This window comes from Macaca thibetana, chromosome 6 (genome assembly GCF_024542745.1).
Source record: "Macaca thibetana thibetana isolate TM-01 chromosome 6, ASM2454274v1, whole genome shotgun sequence".
NCBI lineage: Eukaryota > Metazoa > Chordata > Mammalia > Primates > Cercopithecidae > Macaca > Macaca thibetana.
Window position 1 is genome coordinate 118,582,059 of NC_065583.1, and position 24,245 is coordinate 118,606,303.

General features: G+C 44.8%; 1 protein-coding gene and 1 pseudogene across 2 annotated transcripts in view; both read right to left on the reverse strand.

The window, feature by feature from the left end:
* LOC126956660 (ATP-dependent RNA helicase DDX25-like) overlaps positions 1-6,025 on the reverse strand; it is a 29,877-nt pseudogene extending 23,852 nt beyond the window's left edge. Inside the window, exons 1-2 of the transcript XR_007726441.1 lie at positions 5,958-6,025; positions 1-4,826 (exon numbers count right to left, since the gene is read on the reverse strand). The exon at positions 1-4,826 is cut by the window's left edge and continues 23,852 nt beyond it. The product of XR_007726441.1 is annotated as an ATP-dependent RNA helicase DDX25-like (transcript). The remainder of the gene's footprint in view (positions 4,827-5,957) is intronic.
* The window catches only part of ZSWIM6 (zinc finger SWIM-type containing 6), a 215,275-nt gene extending 208,640 nt beyond the window's left edge, over positions 1-6,635 (reverse strand). The window contains 2 exon segments of the mRNA XM_050793723.1: positions 5,958-6,180; positions 6,183-6,635. Of these exon segments, the coding sequence (XP_050649680.1) occupies positions 5,958-6,180; positions 6,183-6,635 (676 nt within the window).
* Between the last annotated feature and the right edge of the window lie 17,610 nt (positions 6,636-24,245).

Consider the following 24,245-nt stretch of genomic DNA (forward strand, 5'->3'; position numbering starts at 1 on the left):
CAGTTAATTGCAATAATTTTTCTACTAAAGAACATGTTCCAAGGGCATCCTGATGTTTCTAAAAAGGAAGGCATCAGTCTCATATCCGCAAAACAGATGAAACTCAGTGCAAAGTGGAAAAAATTGAGGATAGCCTTTTCAGTCCAAGGGTGTACTTGTAACACATCTGAATTGCAAGAAATTAAAGGCTTTAGAAAGAGTGAAAATGTTTGCTTAACCCAAATCCGCCATTTTCACCTTCCATTATTGTCACTGTCTCCTGAACATTTTAGATTTTCTCAACGGAGCAATATTATCCTTCAGAGAACTAAGTATAACAAATTCCAGGTATTCCTAAAACTGAAAATTTAACTTCCTTCAGAACAATGCTAACGACCTATCAAGTACTGAAATACTTTCAAAAATCACATATAAATCAAAATCTCAACTCACACAAAAGAATAAAAAATACCTATGCAACTGGTTTCAAAATGTATTGTGTATTTCTTTATTAATCAAAAGGCAGAAAAAGGGTAGGATCTGACATAAAATTATTTTATATTAACCTTGACAATGCATTCAATGAAATGTACTATCATCAATAAACAAGCACCCAATTTTCAGAATCATCTTTATTTAGTGATCTCTGGTTTGTAAAGAAAAATCAAAATACTCAAAAACCAATAAATTATCTGATTGAAATTTGTACTCATCTCAATTCGAATAATGTTCTCCTTTTACTGCCTTGCCACCCCCATAGAAAAACACAAAACTTTTAAGTTATGAATCTGAAAAGAGTGTAAGAATGTGTTTACCAGAATGTTAAGTGGAATGCTGGGCAATATTCTTTTCTCCCAAAAGTAAATAGAAAAAAAGGCCATTTAGAAGGCCATTCCTTTTAGAACATACCTCCTTCCTTCAGAAAGGACCTTCACACTCACACTTACTCAAGCACCCAAACACACACATATGCAAACACACCAAAACAAATATAAATTAAAAACTCAAGGATAATTTTTGTAAGTTTCTTTATTACAAAAATATATGCTTCTAGTTTTAAAGAAAAATCCAACCATAAAATAGGTATAAAGTAAAAAGTTAAAGTTCCCCCACCCCAAATCCTTGACCATTCACTTAACTGCCCTTCTCGAAAAATACCCATACTTCCACGATTGCTTGTGTAGCCTTACAGACATTTTTATGCATCTATATGCAAATCTTTTTTGTTTTAAACACAAATTGCAGCATACTATAGGAAGTTTTTAACTTGTTTTTAAATATTCTGGTTATCTTTCCTTGTCAGTATGTGTAAATCTAATTCATGTTTTCATAGTTGCATAGTATTCCATTGAGTATTTCTTGGGCATTTCCCTTCTGTAGAAATTTAGGTTAACTCCATCCAGCTGTTTACTCTTGCAAACCACACAGCAACGAGCATCACTATACAGAACATCATTACACAATAATATCAATATTATCTATAAGATAAATTCCTTAAAAAGACAGAAAAAGATAGTGTCAAACAGCAGTGTAGGCAGAATCCTTTTTCCCTGTCTCTTCAACCAATTCTGGGTATTGTCTTTTTAGTCTTCAGCAATGTGGTAGAGGAAAATGGCATCTCATTTTTATTTGCATCTTTTTTTTTTTTTTTTTTAAGACGGAGTCTTATAAAAAGACTGTCACCCAGGCTGGAGCGCAGTGGCGCAATCTCGGCTCACTGCAACGTCTGCTTCCCAGGTTCTAACGACTCTCCTGCCCCAGCCTCCCGAGTAGTTGGGATTACAGGCACCCGCAACCACTCTAATTTTTGTATTTTTAGTAGAGATAAGGTTTCCCCATGTTGGCTGGGCTGGTCTCTAACTCCTGACCTCAAGTGATCCACCCACCTCGGCCTCCCAACTGCTGGGATTACAGGCATGAGCCACCACGCCGAGCCTATTTGCATCTCTTTATGTAAGAATGAAGACGAGTATGTTTATTGGCCATCTACGTCTTCCTCTCTGAAATGTGTTGCCCATTTTCCTACTGGGTTATCCATCTCCCTTCTTGACAATTTTTATAAGTTTTCTACCAACCTTTGGTCCAATGTGCTGTAAATATTTGGCCGAATTAACTGCTAAATTTGATTTGTAGTGTTTTCAGCCCTACGGAAACTTTTCAATTTTTTTTTTTTTCCTCTTGAGACAGTCTCAGTCTGTTGCCCAGGCTGGAGTGTGCAATGGTGCGATCTCAGTTCAGTGCAACCTCCGCTTCCCAGATTCAAGCCATTCTCCCGCCTCAGCCTCCCAAGTAGCTGAGATTACAGGCATGTGCCACGATGCCTAATTTTTGTAATTTTTGGTAGAGGCGGGGTTTCACCACGTTGGCCAGGCTGCTCTCGAACTCCTGACCTCAAGTGATCTGCCCACCTCAGCCTCCCAAAGTGCTGGGATGACAGGCACGACTCACTGCGCCCAGCCCTTTTTTATTTTTATCCAATTAAATTTATCTATCTTTTCCTCTATAACTTTGAGTTTCAGATCATACCAGGGAAGCTCTTTGCTAGACAATAACTTGGAAAATTTTTTTATGTAACTTCTAAATCATTACTTAAATGATGTCAATAATACATACATACCAGCACCTGCAGAGACAGCTCTCTTCCAATATCAATATCAATTTTTTCTCTTTTTTGAGATAGAGTCTTACTCCGTCACCCAGGCTGGAGTGCAGTGGTACGATCTTGGCTCACCGAAACCTCCGCCTCCTGGGCTCAAGTGATCCTTCCATCTCAGCCTCCCAAGTAGCTGGGACCACAGATGCCTGCCACCACACCTGGCTAAGTTTTTCTATTTTTGGTAGGGGCAGGGTTTCACCATGTTGCCCAGTCTGGTCTAGAACTTCTGAGCTCAAGCGATCAACCCACCTCAACCTCCCAAAGTTCAGGGATTACAGGTGTGAGCCACCGTGCCCGGCAATATAAATTACTTAACAAAAATAAGCCAACTACTCTTTCTCTAACACTTTCCTGTAATCAATTGATGGGCAAGCTCTGTGCCAATTAAATATTGCTTACCACTACTGTAACAAAGGTTTAAATTTTTCCCTTAAATTTCTTCTTAAAATCTAGAAGTTGAAAAACAGTAATTACCCATAGATTTAATTTCTGACAAGCCCCTCAATCCTGAAACTATCAACCGCATAAATGTAAAATAAAGTCCAACAACTAGATTTTCCCTGTTGTAATTTAGTCATCTCTACAAAAGTCAATGAATAATTTCTGTATAAACTTGTAATTCTGCAATACCAGAAAACTGCTTTATGGTGCTATCAACGAAGTATTCTGTTCTTTTCCATTTCAGGAAACTAAAACAAACAAAAGAGTTCCACCTCAAATCAAAATTATAAAATAAGCCTTACAAGTTAGCGTATCAAGTCAAACCACCACTTGAAGCTAAATTAAATGGTTAATCTAGCCACCCTCTCTCTGTTCCCCATAAAGGGGGCTGGGGGAACCCTGATCATAAGTGTTCTATCTCACAGTGCCAGCTGCCAGGCATATAACAGCCTTCCATCTCTAAAGCTGACTGGCACAACAAGTAATACAACTTGGAAGTTAAGGCAAATGGCAGAACTCAGATGGGAAAAAAGAATATTTTCCACAATTTGTATAGCACTTGTTTAGCACGTATGTGTTTCTGAAGTGGTGGTCAACTCTTCAAACTACACGAGAAACATCACACCACTTCACGTCAACCACTGCCAGTTCCATTCAGTGGCCTCCTTCCCCTTTGGGGACTATTCAAAAAGTTACTATTTTCTTTTACAACTACTCACCCAGGCCTCTTCCACTGATGAAAGCAGGCAAAGCCCACGCTGTGTGTCTGTCTCCTAGAGAAGATTGCCTCTTTTATTTATCGCCCCTTGGCTTTATTTTCACAGTGAATTCCTGGCTTAAATGCAATCAGCCAAGAAACCCTCCCTATGTGCTCTCCTGTCATTCCTCATTGCTTGCAAGCAGAGTCAAGCACAGGGAGAGGAGGAGAAAAAAAAAAAAACCCTCAACATTGCCAGCCAAGCCATAAAAATTCGCAGACTCTAGTTTGTAATACTGAGAAGCCATAGATGTGCTTCCATCCATCTCCAACTGGCAGGAAACAGACAAACAAAAAAAAGGTATAACTTCAAAAAATGTTAATTAGATTTGTTTTAAGGGGAAAAAAGGATAGCTGAATAGCCTCAAAAGCTAAACCCTCTCTAGACAGAAGGAGAGAGTGCCCAACATAGAAAAGGCAACACTGGGGGCTGCCTTTGGAAATAAATGACCATGCAGAAAATCACGTTTACAGATTGCATTAGAATTCAAATTAACCAGACGGGATTAAAACAAATCTTAATTCTCTCTTGGGGCCCCTATCCAGACCCCCACCCCACTCCCAAAGAAAAGAATGATAAAAGGAACTGACTACAGAAAAAGAAAAAGGATTAAGTTAAAAATCAAAGAGATAGAGATGCGTCCAAATCTAACCCCATTCATTCCGTGCCGGGTTCAGTATGCTACAATTTCAAGTACACTAACAAGAGAAGGGGTCAGAAAATATGCCATTTGCAATCAGGAAAAAAAAAAATAGGAAGTTTCACTATAGCATTCATTGTTCTTTTCAGTCTGGCTCAAACATTCCCATCGCTATGGCTGAAAAAGATCTGGACGGGGAAAAAGAATATTTTGGGGGAAGGGGGCCAGGGGACGCTTTTAAACTAAGGTATTTGAGAAAACTCTCAAGATCTATCAGAGAAAGGAGGGCTGTGCAGCTCTAAATCACAAGTCCTTCTCTCGCCTTTGTCAAATATCTTCTACTTTACAAGCCCTGAAAAGAAATAAAGAGACTCTTTTGTTTGGTTTCTCCTTTTCGGAGGGTGACAGAAAACTGAAAGGGGCACAAATAAACCTGAAAATGAGAACAAAGTGCTGGGTCGTGCCGGGCTGCCGCGCCGCGGGGACGCGGGAGCAGCAGCCTAGCCCAGTGTCTCGCGCTCCTGCAGCCCGCTCTCCCCTTTGGCTGCAAGCGGCAAATCCGCAACTGCTGACCGCGGCTTGCCCGGGGCACCACGACCTGACCACCCAGCAGAAACAAAACTCGGGCGGTGGGGTACAAGGGCTGCGCCGCGGCCCGCACAGTGGCGTCTGGAGGCAGCTCCACAAAAAAGGGAAGCGCGAGCGGCTCCTCCTCGGGCTCGCGCCCTTTAATTAGGGGGCGTCCTCCGGCCGAGATGTCCCTCCGGAGACGAGTCCGGTCCGCCGCCACCTCCCCCCTGCGCCGCTTGGAGACTGAGGAGACGAAAAGAAAAAGACATTTAAAGCCGGGGCGGCCGGTGGAGCTCGCCCGGGCCAGACACCACAGCGACCCCGGGAGCGCAGCAGCCGCTCTCCCGTCGGAGCCCTGAGAGGAGCGGTCGCCGAGCGGCTTTAAATGTATTCCCATCCCCTCAAATCGCGTGGGGCGGGGGCCAAAAAGAAAAAAGAGCGAGCGACAGGCAGTGAAAGGGGGGGAGCGCCGAGCGGCCGGGCCGCGGCCGGCATTGTCTGCGGCCCGCGCCCCCTCCCCCGCCCCGCACAGCCCCGCCACACACACCCTCGCGGGAGCCCGGCCGTCCGCCCGCGCCTTTGTCCACATCCACCCCCGAAACCGAAGAGCAGTCCTCCAGGATGTGCTCCCCGGAGAAGAGCGGGGAGGGGAGCACGGGCCGGGGGCGCGGAGCCCGCGGAGGGGCGCGTCCTGCTGATTCATTTCCCACTCGCGCTCGCCCGTCCGGGGCGACCGGGGGCAGGGAAGGGAGGGAGGAAATGGGCGCTCCGCTCAGGAGGACCGTCAGGGCCAGTGAGGACACCCGCAGGGGTGCGGGCGCGCGCGGAGCTGGGGGCTGTCCGCAGGAGAAAAGCGGGCGACCCCCCCCCACCCAGGGACTGACAGACGGCCCCCGGCTGCCCCGTGACTCACCGACTTGCAGGACGTTGTCTACGCAGCCGCTCTCCAGCAGCGCGATGCCCCGGCGGAAGGGCAGCCGCATCTCGTCGCCGCCGTCCGCCGCCCCGGCAGCCCCCACCGACGGGGCCCCGGCCCCCGCGGCAGCGGCGGCGGCGGCAGCAGCGGCGGCGGCGGCCGAGGTGGCGGCCGGGGAGGACGAGGAGCCGCCGCCGCCGCCGCCGCCGCCCGCGCCGCCCGCGCCGCCGCCCGCCCGCCGCCGGGGCCGCCGCTGTCGTCGCCAGGGCCGCCCGCGGCGCCGCCGCCGGTGTTGAAGGAAGAGTACATGCAGATCTCCCGCTCGCTACGAGGGAAGGACCAATAGACTATGCGGCGCTGCACCGGCTCCGGGATGCGCTCGAAGCGCTCCTCCACGCGCTGGAACGGCCACTTCTCCGCCACCCTGCGCGCCGCGATGTCCAGCAGCGACTCGGGGCTCTGGGTCTTGCCCGGCGGCAGCAACCCCAGCGCCGCACCGCCCCCGCACGCCGCCGCCGCCGCGCCACCCGCCCGCGGGCCGGGCCGACAGGCAGAGCTGTAGCCGCCACCCGCGCCACCGCCGCCGCTGCTGCCCCCGCCGCCGCCGCCGCCGCCGCCGCCCGGCCGGCAGCAAAGCCGTTTCGCGGGAGGAGGCTGCTGTCCGCGCTCCGCCATGACCGCGCCGCTTCTAACCCGACAGCGGAAGTGCCGGGACCCTATAAACGGCACTAGGAAGCGCGACACGCACACGCCGTCGCGACGCCACGCTGCCATCTAGGGCCCGCCGCTCCTTGTATGGGCACGAGAGGTGGGGCCTCCGCTGTGACGTAAGGCTGGGGCGGGGCTCCGATAGGGGGAACCTAGGGCCGGGGGCGGGGCCTATGCAAATCACTGGGCTGAAACATAAATAGAGTGCTTGGCGGACACGGGGGTGGCGGGGGCGGGCGGTTTGGGTGCCCGGTGGGTTGTGAGAATGTCAGGCTGCTGTGACGCTGGGGGGGGGGGGGGGGCGGGGCTCAGGCGGGGTTCCCGTGGGAGGGGGCGGGCCGCCGGGCCGGGGCTGAGGTAGATGGGTCTCTGCGCCCCCTGCCTACTCCACTTTCCCCCTCCAGTTCTCAGCCTCTCTTTGAAGTCCGAGAAGTGAGGATGCGCCTCGTGGGTCGCCGCGGGGAGGAAAGGGGAGATGGGGGAGGTGAGTGAAGGGGAGGGTTCATCTAAATAGAGGGCGGGGCCCACGGGCCGATGCCCCACCCCCCGTCAGCCTGCCCTTCGGGGGAAAAGCCTCTGGGCGGAGGAGGCGCTTTCAAAACAAAGAAATGCGGCATGGAGCCCGGGGGACGCGGGTGGAGAGGAAGGCGGAGGAGGCGCGGCCGAACCCGACCGGCTGCCAGCTTCCCCTCCAGCCGGTCCAGGGGAGCTCTCCCCACCACTCGCCGAAGCTGCGGCGGGGAAGGGGGAGGGTGGCTGCGTTCGGCGGCAGCTTTCCACTTGACTTTTGCAGACCCGGTGTGGAAGGAGCGCGCCCGCTCCGCTGGCCCGCGTGGCTGCAGTGCGCCCATCCCCGAGCCCCGCGTCCGTTCCGTCCCGACTGCAGGGCTGTGCCCGAAAACACGCTGAGCGCTCGGAACGTGCCCAGCAGTCGCGCGACGCGCGTCCGGAGCCGGCTGCCACCGTCCCGCCCTCGCTGCCTCGGTCCCTCGGTCCAGGAAGCCCGCTAGGAGTCGGGGAGCTCCGGCCGCCCTTGTCGCCCCCGCCGCCCTTGTCGCCTTCGCGGCCGCGCGGACGAAGCCCTGCTCCAGGCCGGGGTTTCTCCCGCTTGGGGTGGAATGCAGCCCGGGCTGTGGGTTTAGCAGACACACCTTTGTGAGTACACACGCCGCAGGGGCGCGCGCAAGCCCCACGGGCGCGCGCGCACACCGCCCAGCCCGCGGCAGACGGCCCGCCAGGCGGCGGACGGCGGCTTCGGGCGCACTTGGGTCTGCGGCCCGGCTCCCACCTCGGCGCCCGGCTGCGCGGAGTGCAGGCGCTCAGGACGCGCGCAGCGCTCTCAGCCGCCTTGGCGGCGCCCGCAGGGCTAGTCTCCCAGGGTCCGGGCAGCTTAGGGGTGGACCAGGGAGAGCGAGCGCAGAGCGCGGCTCGCCGGTACCTGGACGCGGGCGAAGGCGAAGAAGCGAGTCCCTCTCTGAACTGGGAGCCCTGCGGACATTGTTCGTGCTCCATAGAGCTCGGTCAAATCTGCGTCCAAGCCGCAGACTTAATTACCGCGTCGGAGACACGCTTCCTCCCAGCCCCACCTTCTGTTTTTACTGTAAACAGTGGTGCTGATCCGCTCCCATTGTTGGAGATAAACTGTATCTCCTTTGACACTTTCGCATCTTTTAAGGTTATTGGCTGCTCCCCACCCGCCTGCCTGGTAGCCTGGATTTAAAGGGATAGCGCGCTTCGGCGTTTTAAAGAAAATAGCTCATTCGGGGCCGAAGCCCTGGAAATCTCGAACTACACCGCTGGCCTTCACAAGTCCCAGGCTGCAGGTCCCTGGGGTCGGGACGCTGGCCGACTTTCCGCAGCTGCCTTACTTGTTAGGAAAATTTTTGTGACACTATGTTTTTGTATATCCGTCCAGTATTTTTCTGGGCACCTCCTCCATGTCTAGGAAAAAGCCTTTGCGGAAAACTGGAAGATCTTTATGGGCAAGTAGAGGGGGAAGTCTCTTTCAGGGCTTTCATTTCTAGATCTCTTTAAAAATAAAAATAATCTTTAAATTGTATAAAACATAGGTATAGAAGACAGTAAGTTTAAAAGTAAAACACAAGTTGGGTTCTGTTCTGTCCAGAAACAGTCATGATAGGACTTAGGCTTGTATAATATGTAGTAGCAAGCATTTTCATACATAATCACATAGAATCACTGAACTGGAAAGTCAGCGATGACAAAACTGGTGCCCCCCGACAGGATAAATGACTCATTCAGGTTCATAGGGCTTGTTAGTAGAAAAGATTAATTCACATTGAACGGGAAAACAGCTACCTTTGGAGGTGCCTAACTTTTAGAGCTTTCGTTATTATAATGAGCAAGAGACTGGATTTAAGGCACCGTCATTTGCCGGAGGGATCTATTATACTTTAGCTCTCTAATTCAGAGACAAATGAGGGGCCACCAGCTCAGCCTGACCCAGCTGGCCTTCCCTGCATTCTCTGACACTGATTACCGACTCCCTCTTGAACTGGCCCTCTCTCTGAGTTTCCTGGAGTTCTGCCATCGCTCCAGTGTCTCCAACTCCTCTTTTCCCTACCTCTTTTTTGTATATCTTCCTTCAACCCGTTTAATGTATACCCTGTCCTGCAGCCTTTCACAGTCCTCTTCATTTTGGATGATCCACCACATGGAGAGTTTCCACCACCCACCCTACAACCGTTTCCCAAAGTATCATCTCCCTCTCCAGCTCACATATTTCTTCCCAGTGGCCATCTCACTTTTCCATCACCACCAGGATGCCCATGGCCACCTCAAACCCAAAGAACCACCTTTCCCTAGAAGCCAGGTTCTCTTCTTTTATTTTTGATACTGTTGCCACCTGTTCCCAGGGCCCCAAGCTCTTTTCCTCTGCCTTTGCCTCTTGCCTGCAACTCCCACAGTTGACTTGTATTGTCTATCCCAGCCCCTCTGGCTGCTCACAGTCAATTATTCCTCCTTTTCACTCTGCAGGAGCCTCCTCCCTGGTGTGTCTGTACAGCCTTTCCTCCTCCAAATCATCCTCCACCCAGCTGCTGTGCTTCCGAAAGTACATTTCGGATTGTATCACCCTCCTGCTCAAGTCCCTTTAAATGGCTCTCTGCTGCCTACTGGAAGAAATCCAAACTCAGATCTGATCTTGACCAAACCCAACTTTTCAGCCTTGCCTCCCACAAAAAACCCAACAGAACATTTCCCAGTTCCCCAGCAGGAATTCTGTTATGTCCCAACAGGACTTCTCCACCCCACACATTTGCTCAAGATGTTCCTGCTGCCTGAAATGTCTCTCCCTTCCCTTGCAACTTGTCAAATTCCTACCCTTCCTACAAGGATTTGCTCAAATGCCACTTCCTCTGGGAAAACCCACCTGGATGTGTGATCTCTCTCCTCAAGCCCCTTTAAGGAGAACTTTGGATCATTCTTGTGACATTTATACCATTCTGCCTAGCATCAGAGTTATGTTTACACTTGCCTGAGCCATTGTCCTCTCTCTCTCTCTCCCCCCCCCTTCTCTGGTTAGAAATTATCTGACAGTTGGGTGTATGCCTTGTCCATTTCTGTAGTCCCTGAATGCCCAGCACTGTCCTGCAAGGTTTCTGTCTCCCCAGAGGTTAGCTACACCCAGGAGCCACGGGAGAAGTAAGTGATGGTATGTCATCTTTGGCTAGTGCTTCTGCCATCTCTCATTTTTTGAGTAATTATAGTGTTTTTCCTGGTGTTCATAGAAATCATTACTAAATTACTTATGATTGCCCTTTTCCAGCAGGCTTCTACCCCAGGGACCAAATCAGGGATAGAGCCACCTCCAGTGTTTACCATTAGGCAATAGTAGGAAATCAAAGTACAGAAAGTCTACTGCTTCCCATATGCAGTGACTCATATCACATCACACCACACCACCAGTGTGGTCAGGAGCTAGGCTCCCTGGCCCACTTCATAAATAGTACTCCCAGTAGCTAAACTGATGATCTCAAGGAAGTGAGAAAACCCCACCCAATGCCCACCTGAGCACCACATGTAGCACCCAACCAATTGCAGTCAGATGCACAGATAGGTTGATGGACAGATGAATGGCAAAGGAATTTATTTGAGAAGGGCAGTGGAGTCCTAGCCAGAGATATATCATGGCTCCTCCACCCTCCTTTAACTTAAAAATGAAATTTTGGAATTAAATTCAGTAGTGGTTTACCAAATTCCTGGAGCAGTGGTTTTCAGAGAGAGACCCCTAGAGTGCCCCAGGGCAAAATGCACACAACTCTGGAGCTGGGAAACTAACATTAACACATGTAGCAGCTCCCCACATGAGTAGTCTTTGCACTAAAGTTTGAAAACTACCCTTTGGTGACAAGAACTTCACAGGGCCCCAGCACTTAGGAGACCTGCAGAAGGAGAAAATGGCATTGCCTCATCATTATTGCTAGTCATCTCAGCTAATTAAGATAATAATTTGCCATTAGTAGGAAGATTCCAAGACATGGAAATTAAATTAGATCTAAGGAATTTCAAGTCATTTGAAGATGGACACAAAGTTATATTCATTTCCATTCTCTTTTTCATACTGGGGATATATTTTTAATACTATGGTCAAAGCCAATTATGTTCCCTGGAATATAATTTGTTTAGAGGAGAATAAAAGGCTAAAACAGCATAGTTAACCTGTGAACCAGGCATTCTCCCTTCCTGTGCAGTGAGAGAGCATCTCACTCTGTATGGCTAAAAAGAGTGAAGAATGAGGGAGAGTAGATGATACTTCATCCGTGAAAAATGTCCAGTAACAGGGGAAAGTGCCAAAAGAGTCAACCTGGTCAGTCATTTCCATGGAATAGATTCTTGTGCAAAGGAAGAGGTAAGCAGGGAATGATAAACCAGAACTGAAAAATTTAAAACAGTTGCTCCAACTTTGAAGAGGGTTCATTTTAACTTTGTTGAATCCTTGAGAAGCCACTAATAAATAAATAAATATATATATATATTTACCATATATAAACCATATATATATGTGGTTTATTATTTATTATATAAATAAGTATATATTATATATATAATATATATATAATAAACCACATATATATATGGTTTTCTTTTTTTTTGAGATAGGGTCTCGCTGTGTCACCCAGGCTAGAGTGCAGCGGCGTAATCTCAGCTCACTGCAAGCTCCACCTCCTGGGTTCACGCCATTCTCCTGCCTCAGCCTCCCGAATAGCTGGGACTACAGGCACCTGCGCCATGCCCGGGTAATTTTTTGTATTTTTAGTAGAGACAGGGTTTCACCATGTTAGCCAGGATGGTCTCGATCTCCTGACCTCAGGTGATCTGCTCACCTCGGCCTCCCAAAGTGCTGGGATTACAGGTGTGAGCCACAGTGCCCAGCCAAGCCACTAATATCTTACTATTAATATTCTTGTACAGTGGGCACAGACACTGTACTAGGTCCTTTACAAACTAACTCATTTAATGCCCCTTACACAAGAAACAAAAGAAGAAACTGAGACTCAGAGAAATTTGCCAAAGGTTATTTGGCTCCTATCTGGCTATGCAGGGATTCAAATTCTGTCTCACTCCAAAGCCAGAATTTTTTTCCATTATCCAGTATTTCCCAAACTTGTCAGGTCATAAGAATCACCCCGAGCACTTGTTAAAAATATACATTTCCTTTACCTCTCCACTGGAGATTCTGATTCAGCAGGGCTGGGGTGGAGCTTGAAATCTATCTTTTTAACCCATGCCCTGGATAATTCTTCAGAATAGGCAAAATTGGGAAACATCATATTCCACACCACATTGTCACTCAGTAACCCACACTATTTCATTCCTTAAGATGTCCCCTTCTAAAATGTGCTGAATTAAAAGAAAGTATATTCAACCACTGATCAATCAACCAATCTTTTCCAACCTGCTTCCAAGAACAGTGTATTGTGTCTAGATGGAAGCCTTTAAAATTACAAGCTGGAATTTTGAAAAATAAATTATTGCATCTCAATATATACCAAAAAACCAGGCTGGCAAAATTGCTTACAAATGAATTTGTTTTAAATGTGATTTGGGCAATAATTCTACCCTCAAGAAGTAAAAGAGATTTTCTTTCATTAAATATTAAATAATTTGCATATGTTAATTTTCAGAAAAGAAAAACATTTTAGCATATAGTCTGTATACCATTTAAATATTATTAAAAGTGACTAGGCTATTATTATTCTGTTAATTATTCCAATGCAAAGTGCAATGGTGAGGATCTTATTAAATGAAAACATCTTAAAACTGGAATGTTTATCAGGCTTCAAAACAGGCTTAGAATCCAGTAATCACCAAAAGAAATAGGAAACACCATATTTCCTTATAACCTTAATATTTCCCCTTTTAAATAACTATTCATGAACTATTTTGTTAAGATTGTCACAAGATAAAATAATGCTATTCAATAGGATAATGTAAAGACGTTTACTTCAGTATTTATTTACCTGTGTTAACTAGGAAAAAACTCCCTCTTATAAACACTAAAAAAGTGTTAGTATAGAAGAATCATAATTTAAAAATTAATGATTTTCTCAAAATTGCCTCACCCTACCTGATCACTGTCTTGCAGATATCTCTGATAATGTGAGATGGTACAAGTAAAACAGGTTTAAGACATATTCTTTAGGGAGACAAAAGATGCTCTGACATGTATGAAGGATGTATTTACAGAAAGTAATGTCATTCCAAAATTCACTTTGTAAGCATATAGAATGATCATTTTTCAAAGTGATCAAATAATATTTTGTTCGTTCTCATTCCTATTTGGAGGAAGTAAAGATGTAAAATCTAGACAGCCAGGTAACTTTAGGGGGCACCTTATGCCTAGATAAAGATTATTTGCATTTAAGTTACATGAAAATTAAAATTTAAAACATGAAAGCCAAATTCTGAAACAAATTTATTAACAGCATTTTATCACCTACAGTATTTTTAAATATTCAAGAATTCACTCCCCATCAAGAATAGCATCATGACAATTCAGATGTGAAGTGTCACTTCCAATGACTTTGTTCAAATCCAGAATTAGATGACTTGTGAAAATGAAGAGGTTTCAGTAAAAGCCGGTGTATCAGACATTTTTCAATGTGAAATCTATATTAACTCACACCCCCACAGAATCACATTGCAGTAAAACCATGGTTATGCAGAACTTTTGCAAAAAACACCCAGAATGGACAGGTTTCCCAAAGAGCTGAAGTTGTACTTTTTAAGGACCAAAAATCTTTTTTTTTTTTTTTTTTTTAAACATAGTTTTGTTCTTGTTGCCCAGGCTGGAGTACAATGGAGCGATCTTGGCTCACCACAACCTCCGCCTCTGGGGTCCAAGTAATTCCTCTGCCTCAGCCTCCCAGGTATCTGGGATTACAGGCATGCGCCACCATTCCCGGCTAATTTTGTGTTTTTAATAGAGATGGGGTTTCTTCCATGTTGGTCAGGCTGGTCTTGAACTCCCGACCTCAGGTGATCCGCCTGCCTTGTCCTCCCAAAGTGTTGAGATTACAGGCGTGAGCCACTGTGCCTGGCCCAAAAATCTTTTTAAAGCTTGACGGGGCCGTGTGTGGTGGCTCACACGTGTAATCCCAGCCCTCTGGAAGGCCGAGGCGGGCAGATTACTTGAGGCCTGGAGTTTGAGACCAGCCTAGCCAACATGGCAAAACAGTCTCTACTAAAAATACAAAAAATTAGCTGGGCTCGGTGGCAAGCACCTGTAATCCCAGCTACGCCGGAGGCTGAGGCACAAGAACCGCTTGAACCTGGGAAGCAGAAGTTGCAGTGAGCTGAGATCACACCACTGCACTCCATTCTGGGTGACTGAGTGAGACTCTGTCTCAAAATAGAATAAAAATAAAAGCTTAACTTTGCACGCTAGAAATCTTTCTAAAAATGACACACTTCTTTGACTTCTTAAGCATATTATAAGGACTGATTATAAGCACAATGATGCCCTTAAGAGCTACTAAGGTACGCAAGGTTGCTTGTTCATAACAACAACAACAACAACAAACCAGATTGCTGGCTTGATTTTTCTTCTCTTTTTCTCTTTATTTCTTTTGCCGTTCCCTTCCCTCCCCACTTCACTCCCCTTCCCTTCTTTCCCTTCCCTTCTTTCTCTTCCCTTCTTTTCCCTCCATTTTTTATTTAGTTTGTTCTAGGTTTTGTTTTGGTTTGTTGGTGTCAGACTTTACAGTTGTGCTATTTCCTGTTACTTTCACTTTTTTGTTGTTTTTTTAGAGTCAAGATCTTACTGTATTGCCGAGGCTGGACTCAAACTCCTGGGCTCAAGTGATTCTCCTGCCTCAGGAGTAGCTAAGACTACATGCATGTACCTCCATGCCCAGCCCCTGTTACTCTTAATTATTGTCATATAACCACCCATAATGTCCCTTCTCCCTTTCTGAATTATTGCTCTCCCCATGCTGTGGCCTCTGAACCCGGAGAACCTGCTTTCTACAATTATGTGTAAAGTAAAATCAACAAAGTTCTTAATGAGGATCTCCCACCTGGTTAAAATGTGCATAATCTTTGTCACATTTATTTTGCCTCCTACAGACTTCTTAGATTCCAGCCAGGTCCCAGAAAATGGTGAGGTTATTAGATGACCAAACTCTGGCTTCTGAGGGGTTAATATAGGATGATAATTGACATTCATGATGATGAGTCCGAGATGCCTACTGAATCATCATGTGTAAAATGATATTTACTGAACATGATTTAGGTTTAAAGCATTTCACGAAATTATAACCTTTGGAACTTGGTGGTTCACTTCTGAAATCTATGGCCATGTTTTGACAGATTTCAGATGAAACAAAATCTGCATTCCCAGGTCACACACAGGGACTGTATGCCATGCACTCCTGTGACAGCTTGAGTTCACCCTTGAGAGGGGAGGGTTAGAAACCAAATCCTTAACAAGCCTGTCCTGCAAGACTCAAGACTGTGCATTAGGAATGACCTGGTCCCTGCCCACCTGTCCAAATGGCCTTACCTTTTGGTTCATTCCCTTTGCTCTCTGGGGCTTTGCCAACACAGGCTACTCAGGCCTACTTTCCATTCCTTGAACACTCACTTCCTCCAGAGGCCTTTGCCCAAGAGTTCCTGCTCGCTGGAATGTTCTCCTTCCCCAGGCCCCACAACCACTGCCTGGTTTCCTCCTGCTCAGCTTAATCACACTTCCTTAGGAAAGCCTAGCTGCCCTGACAGGTCAGTTCTGCCTATTACACACTCTAGTAGTTACATGTACTTCTCCTAGGAACTAATATCTGAGTTGTAATTTTTCATTTAGTTGTATGTAGGACACGTTACCTGGAGAATAGTAGGTGCTCAATAAATATTTGTTCACTGAATGGAAGGGAGTGAGCAAGGGCACTTCCGCCAGACTGACCTCCTCATTGTGGTTAACATCAAGGTGTGCCGGGAGAGCAATTTCCAACAGCTTAACATTCACTTGATTGCTGCCAAGGCCCATGGGTCTTTCCTTTCCTTTCTAGAAAAGAGTAAAATCTACTCAATGAACATTCAGCAGCATGGTGTGAAGAAATTACTGCCACATTCTGGACATCATTGCATTCTTCCAAGCAAAGAAATAAGAGAATCTTCCCAAACAAATGTCAGAAACTTTACCACACTGTCATACATGCTGCCTGTAACATTTGTCTTTTGTTATTTTTTTTTTTTCTGGTTTTCATCTCAAGTGTCTCTCAAGTTTTGGCAATTTCAAGTCTTCTAGTTTCCATGGAAATAGGAAACAGTGATCTTGGAGATTAAGAGCAGGGAGATATCCACTCTAATGGGGTTCTAGAGTTTTCTTCCTTTGATAGTATTTTTGAATGTTGGTTTGGAGGCAGGCAACAAATCTTTATTTTTGTGCCTATAATGCATCAGGCATTGTTCTCTTCCAGGAATGCCTCCACCTCCAAACTGCTACATTAAAGATAAATATGCTCTTCCAGATGTGGGCTCTCAGGTTTATCCTTAAGTGAAATTCAAATTGTTGAGCAGAAACTATTAGCTCTGTAGTGAGAATCTTTACCTTTTCCCTCTAGGGAAGGTAACTTCCCTCAAGCACTTCAGATATTTTATAGAGCTCTTCATGACACTCGGGTTACAAAGAACCATGGTATATCCATTGTTAATTTTATTTTTTTATTTTCTATTTCACGAGGAAATAAAAATCTCTTGACTTCCACAGCAAGAAATAAACATGTAATGTTGCTTTTTTTGTTGTTCTATAATCTTCATACTTGATAGTTGCTCATATCCACAGAAAACTTAACCAGACATACCTGAAAAACTTGAAAAATCTGAAAAAGGAAAAAAATAGTTTACTTGTCTCCTTAATAGGCAAATGTCTACGATTTTACATCCTCTCAGAATAACCTCTCAGAATAGTTTCTTTGAGACTTTGAACCTAGAACCTGTGTGCATGTATATGACCATGTAAGACTCAGCTTTTAACCTGTTATGTAATCTGTATTGTAATATACTACATCTCATGCCACCAGAAAGTTTGCAACTTCCCTGAAGGACAGATATGGAAGATTATAAAACCAGCTCCTAGTTTGTCTCTGTGTGGAAGTTCAGCCTCCTGGCCTCTCCCACACTTCTTCAGGATCTGTCCTCCTGCTGAGCACCCACCTGATGGATTTCTCCCCACTGCAACCCACCCTCCTCTCCAGGACCACTCTTTCTTGCCTGTAATTCTGGCCTTAGGAATGCCCAGAGGAGATCTGTACTCAAAAAGTATATTTGAACAAGACCAAGTCTCCAGAATAAAGATAATCCCAATTTACAATTCAGCCATTAGAGATTTAATTCTTTTGCACCTTCCTGAGCCCCTTTTTAAAAAGTATGAATATCCTTTTAGGGGTTAAGATTTCAAGTCATTACCAGTTTATGCTCCCAAGGGATTGCTTAAGCTATATGCCAACCTCCAGTGGAAAATTAAATTCAGGACAGGCCTTGAAGGGTGATGCTAGGAGGAAAAGGGACACTGGGGGTTGGGGAGGACCAAATGAACTTCACGAAGGAGAGTCCATGAATTGAAGAGTCCCACCACAGACCATCCCCCGCCCCAGCTCCAACACTGGCTTTGAATAACTAAAGTCAGTTTCACTGAAATGGTGGCAGATCAGAGTAGGGCCCTAGACTCAAGCCCTAGCATCCATATCCAGGTTCTGTTTTTACAGGTCTGACACAAGATTTCACACTCTTCAATTCATGGGCTCTCTTTAACATTCCCCTTTTTCTTTTTCCCCCTTGTTCCTCCTTTGCTCTTCTGGCCTAAGTTTATCTGTGTACTTGCTTGTATGTACACGTTTTATCTGCATGTGTGAATGTCTGTGTCTCTATGCCCAGGTCTTTCTTTGTCCTGACACCAGCTTGTCTGGAAGTGGTAATCATAAAAAATTAATTCAGATTACTTGTTAGATGATTTAGATATTTTCAGTTTCATTAACAGCTAATCATGGCACAATGGATTACTCAACCAGGGTTTGAAATATGCCTTCAAGGTGGCTAGACTAACTGGAATGATCATGTAAGGGGACTTCGGCAGGGTATCATACACACACAGCGATTATGTCTTTTGTGGGAACATGCATTTGCCTACGAACTGTCTGTGCATGTTTTTGGCAGGTCCCCCTTCTTACTCTCCATTCCGTTCCCCTCCCTAGGTTCTGCCAGATCTGCCTTCAGATTCCTCAGTCATGAAGCCTCCCAGAGAGGGGTGAGAGCTCTTTTAGGTCTAACTACACCCTGTGAGGAGTGTCCCAATATGCCCCTGGGTGAGCAGGCAGGCCAACTGCACCCCAACAGGGTTCAGCACGAGGCTGGGAGGTGAAAGATGTGTAGCCAGAAGTCTTGGAAAGGCGCCACTGGGGACATAGCCAGGTATCTTGCCGCCCTCAGAAAAATGCTCCTGTTACCTGCAAAACAAATTAGCGTCAGTGACAGAAGTGTGACCCTGGGGCCGAAGTTGTATGTGACCTCTTCCTCCAACCACCGAAAATATTCTGGTGGGTATGGGGGTCTGGTTGGTATGGGAGAGTATGAGCACACTTGCCCGCTGCCACCCCACCATAGACAACCATCCACCCCCGCCCCTTCCCAAGCTCCAACACTGGCTTTAACTAACAAAAGTCAGTTTCGCTGAAATTGACAGCAGATAGGAGTAGGGCCCTAGACTCAAGCACTTGCAGCCAAATCCAGGTTCTGTTTTTGCAAGTCTGACACAAACCACTAACTCCTCTGGCCTCACAAAGTGCTCTGTGCGTAGGAGTAGCCCTGCTTGCCCTTGACAGGGACCACTTTCAAGGACCGGTTGGATTTGTCAGGGGTTTTCTCTTAACGTTTGTCAATGACCATTGTCAGGTGTTGCTAGGGTTGCAGGAGAAAGGTTTCACTTGATTGGCTAAGCGACCGTATTCCTTAACCAATCCAAACGCTCTGCCTGGGGGAGGGGACTTAACAAGATAGAACAATATCAAGCACAGGCAGACGCATTCCGTGTACTAATAAGGCGTCTGGAAAAATGGAATTACAGTGTGCAGGAATCCCATGCCCCTCTGCAGCTCCAGCCATGGCGTGGTTGCTGTTAAAAATGTTACAGTGTAAGTTAAAGTCATTCCCATTGATTGGAGGACATCAAGATTTCAAAACAGGGAGTAGCAATTGGAAGGAGGAAGTAAAACTCCTTGCTCATTGTGTTTTACAGCCTTCCTTAGTAAAACTGCTGAATTGTAATTTAAAATATTCCACCCTTTCAAATAAATTAAGTGCAGCCCTTAAAAAACAGGAAATGAGAGAGGCACACACGTATTGTCGACTAAACATTCACAGACCTTGTACCACAAAGCAAAGTTGAAAATCAGAGAACAATCCTATGAATTCATTTTAGAGTGATGCCAACAAAGGTCCCCACCAAGGGAGGTGTTATGCCTCTGGCAGTGCACTCTTGGGCTGAAACCTGAATGCTAATTAGGAAACAAATGAAAGACAAATATCAGCTTGAAGGGAAATTTGGATCTTGCAAGATCATAGATATTCAGAGATTCAGATAAACCTTATGGTACTAAGAGCTATGGTAGCAATGGCTGAACCCTCCCTTCAGAAAATCTAACGGCAAGTAACCCAGATGTTTCTACTGAACTCTGGTAAATCAAAGAAAAGCATCCCCCTATAATTCATTTCCTCTATCGAACCCTTCTGCCCATGAGGACCCCATAGTCCAGCTAAAGAGCTTGAGCTTAGTTTCAGGCTGAAATGGTTTTGGGGGGGTTCTGCATTTTACTTTATATACATTTTGAAGTAAATGAGAGAAAAGGATAAAAGATTTTGAGACTGAATTCTGAATAGTTCCCTCTCCCACCTCTATTGGTATAAAAGACAATATTCATGAGCAGAAAATGATGTTTGAGGAGGGCTGGCAGCAGGACTTCCCTAACAGTTGCACAGAAAGTAGAGCTTCACAGTCCTCCCCCACCACATTCGGGTACCCGCTTAATGCTGCCCACACTGCAGGCCAGTGGAATCCACCTCAATTAGACTTTGCCCTGGATCTCCAGTACCTTAGTGGAAACACCATAATAGCAGGAATTATTATTCCAAAGGGGAAGAAACTTGAAGAGTTTGGTTAATTCTTTGGTTGCATGTGATGCTGAATACAGATATTTGTGCTGTTGGCAACATCTTAGGAAGTGATTTAACCCACTTGCATAGCCAGACATAATTTGTCATGTGGCCCTGTGATTTTAACCCCATTCATTTCTCTCTTATGATTGCTTCCATCAGGTTTGTGTGTTAATTACTTAGGACACATCTTTATTTCAGAGGTCTCGAAGTCCTGCTTGACATTTCTAACTTAAAACCTAGACTTCTCCATTCCTGAACTTACCTGCTCTCTTCAGGAACAGATCCAGGAGGCCACAAAACTAACCACCCACCTCTAATCTTCCTACTCAAGCAGTTGGACCTGGGCTGGTGTGTTACGAAACTCACCATTATGCTAGATCCCTTCCCAGCCTGGCAGGCACACCCACACAGCCACCAGTGAGTATTCCCTAGGGTTAGAACAGTCCAGGGCTTTGTGAATTGGTACTCTCTTCATATCTTATATTTCAACATAACTTCCAATGAGAATCATACAGTTAGTTTTGGTTTATAAAAGTCTACTAAATCAACAAAAAACAAAAACTTGGCCACTAATTTCAATCTGCAATCAAACAGCAGTTCGTTCATTTAAGTTCCATCCCTTTCTTTTCCTAAATCAGTCTCTAATAAAGGGGGGGGATTTTTAATGATAAAAAGTAGAAAACTGAAGAAGCAAAAGGCCCAAGATACCCCACAAATAAAGAAGCAGTTGCAGACCATTAATGATCACTAGGAGGAGACGGAATCACAGAAAGAGGTACTCAAGGGAGTTTGAAAGTTTGAAAGACCACATTTAGCCTGAACCCTCAAGAAAGTGTCTAAGAGAAAGTAGGCCAAAACAACAATGAAGTTAGGGTGAAAAAGATGTGAGTTTAGTTTTCAAAATGTCATGTCTGTATTGAGTGTCCTTTTTGTTCGAACAAGAAACAAAGAGAGAAATCAAACAGCTTCACTGACAAGCAGAGCAGCTGGCAAAGAGACCAGGGTAAAATCTTGGGAAACCCTTTAATGCGTAGCCTAAAAACAACTCTAAAGAATCGCTATATCCCTTCAGTAGATCTCTGTTTTCCCAAGTCCTGTTTTCTTCATTTTGCCCCATGTCATAACTGACACCTGGGTCTCTCTGTGGATTTCTTTCTTTGAATGTTTTTAAAGCTTCTGGGGAGTCTATTTTTTATTCATTCATGCCATATATTAAACTATTTAAAATATAATCTCCCAATAACATATGCTTATTAAAATAATACATTTATCCTGCTCATAAGCATAAAGGCTGACTTGATTCCAGAACAAGGCCATGACCGGGTAGTTTTGCCTGTGGTGACTCCTTCCAGCCATCAAAACAGAAAGCTTCTTATTATAAAACAAAGTGAAAAGGGAGGTCTAGAGTTGGATTCATTCTCTGGGGCTCTTGAGAGTGTAAACAGCTCACAAGGTTTTCCTCAGTTGTTCCCAGTATGTACGGACATGGATGTTTCTTTAGGCAAACACTTCTATTACAGTGACCACAGTGAAGCTTTGGATTATCTTGAGCTTACAACACATTTTGTGAACACCATTTATTAAGATCAATGTGCTTTGTTTAGGCCACCGAGAGCCATAACCACAAAAAAATTGATAAATTAGATTTAAACAAAATTAAAAACCTGTCATGAAAAGAGACCATTAAAAAACAAATAGTCAAGATATAGACTGGAAGAAATTATTTACAAAACATAAACTTGACAGAGGACTGATATCCAGAGTATATAAAGGACTCCCACTTATTAATAAAGAGAAAACTTTTTTGAATGGATGAAAGACACTTTACCAAAGAAGATATATAAATGGCAGATAAGCCCATGACAACATGCTCAATATCTTTAGTCACTGGGAAAATGCAAATTAAAACCTGAATGAAGTATCACTACCTCCAGGATGGTTTAAAATATAAAGAATGAAAACACTAAATGTCAGCAAGGATGTGGAGCAACTGGAACTCCTATACATTGTTGATATGAATATAAAATGGCACATCAACTTTAGAAAAAGAAATAGCATTTTCTTCAAAAACTAGATATATACTAGCTGTGATCCTGCAATTACATAAGTAGGTCTTTTCCTAAGGGAAATGAAAACATATGTTCATCAAAATACTTGTATAAGAGTGCTCATAGCAGCTCTATTAGTAATAGTCAAAAACTGAATACAGCCCAGGTATCCATCAAGAAGAGAATGAATGCGCAGGGGCCCAGCACGGTGGCTCACCCCTGTAATCCCAACACTTTGGGAGGCCAATGCAGGCAGATCACTTGGATCACTTGAAGTCAGGAGTTCAAGACCAGCCTGGCCAACCAGGTGAAAACCCTGTCTCTACTAAAAATGCAAAAAATAACCAAGTGTGTTGGTGGGTGCCCGTAATCCCAGCTACTCAAGAGGCTGAGGCAAGAGAATCGCTTGAACCCACTTGCAGTGAACTGAGATCACACCATTGCACTCCAGCCTGGACAACAGAGTGAAGCTCCATCTAAAAAAACAAAACAAAACAAAACAAAACAAAACAAAAAACAAAACAAAAAGGAGAGAGAGAATAAATGTGCAAACTGTGGTTTAGTCATACAATGGAATACTACTCAGCAATACAAAAGAATGGGCTACCACTGTTCACACAATAACATGAACAAATCTCAAAAAATTATGCTGAGTGAAAGAAGCCTCACACAAAGAATTCAACCTATTTGACCCTTTCACATGAAATTATAGAATAGACAAAGCTAATCTGTGGTGAAAAAAATCAAAACAGTGGTTGCCTCTGGGTTTGGGAAAGGGATTAGGAACAAGGATTGACAGGAAAGATAAATGAGGGATCTTCCCAGGTGAAGACAATATTTTATATCTCAGTAAGGGTTTGGGCACACAGGGATATATTTGTCAAAACTCTGAAACTGGACACTTAGTGTTAACAGTTTAAAATCTGTAAATTTCATACCAAATGAAAAAAGTAAATACCAAACTGAAGTTTTAAAGTAGATATTGGTGGATGCCTACAATTTACTTTTAAACACATGAAAAAATAAGGTGAATTAATGGAGGAGGGGTGTATAAATATGTGATAAAGCAAGAAGAGTCAACTATTAATAGCAGAATCTACAACTAGATCGTGGGCATATAGGTGTTCACCGTAAAATTCTTTTAATGTGGTGCATATTTGAAAATACTGATAACAAAGCACTGGGAGGAAATCTATGTGCTCTTGCGACCCATGAACCGTCTTCAAGTGCTTGGTAGATCTGAATGCTCTATTTTTTAATGCTCATACTAGCAGATTATAAATAGAGAAGATGAAGGCTGGAATTGCAAAAATTTCATATCTGAATTATTTTTCTTTTCAAATCTAGCCTTTCATACTTTTTTATTTTAGTAGGCAAAAGAAGCCAGGAAACGGTTATTATGAGAGGAAAAGAGAGGGGAGAGATCTGTGACCCTAAAAACAACAACAACAACAAAATTCCTACTGTAAAATATTGAATATCAAGAGCAGGCACACACTGCAGACTTATAGAATGAAAAAATTAATGAAAACACCAAGACTGCATCCTCAGAACCACGGAGGAATGATAATTACAGACAGTATTTCTGGAGCAGACACATAACCTTGATTCCCAGGATACCCCCTAAAGCACTCTAATAGTATGCTATTTGTGGAAGGTTTTTCCACCTTTAATAACAGAGAAATAATGTTAGAAGGAAAGAAATCCCTTATTTAGCCACTGGAGTGTCATTATTGAGCCCCAGCTGAAGGCCCCCTTAAAAGCATCCATATGGTAAAAGAACATGTTTCCCTACGAAATCAAAACTGAGTACATCTGAGACTTTTGAACATCTTTTTCCTTGGATCTTAAAATGGATTTG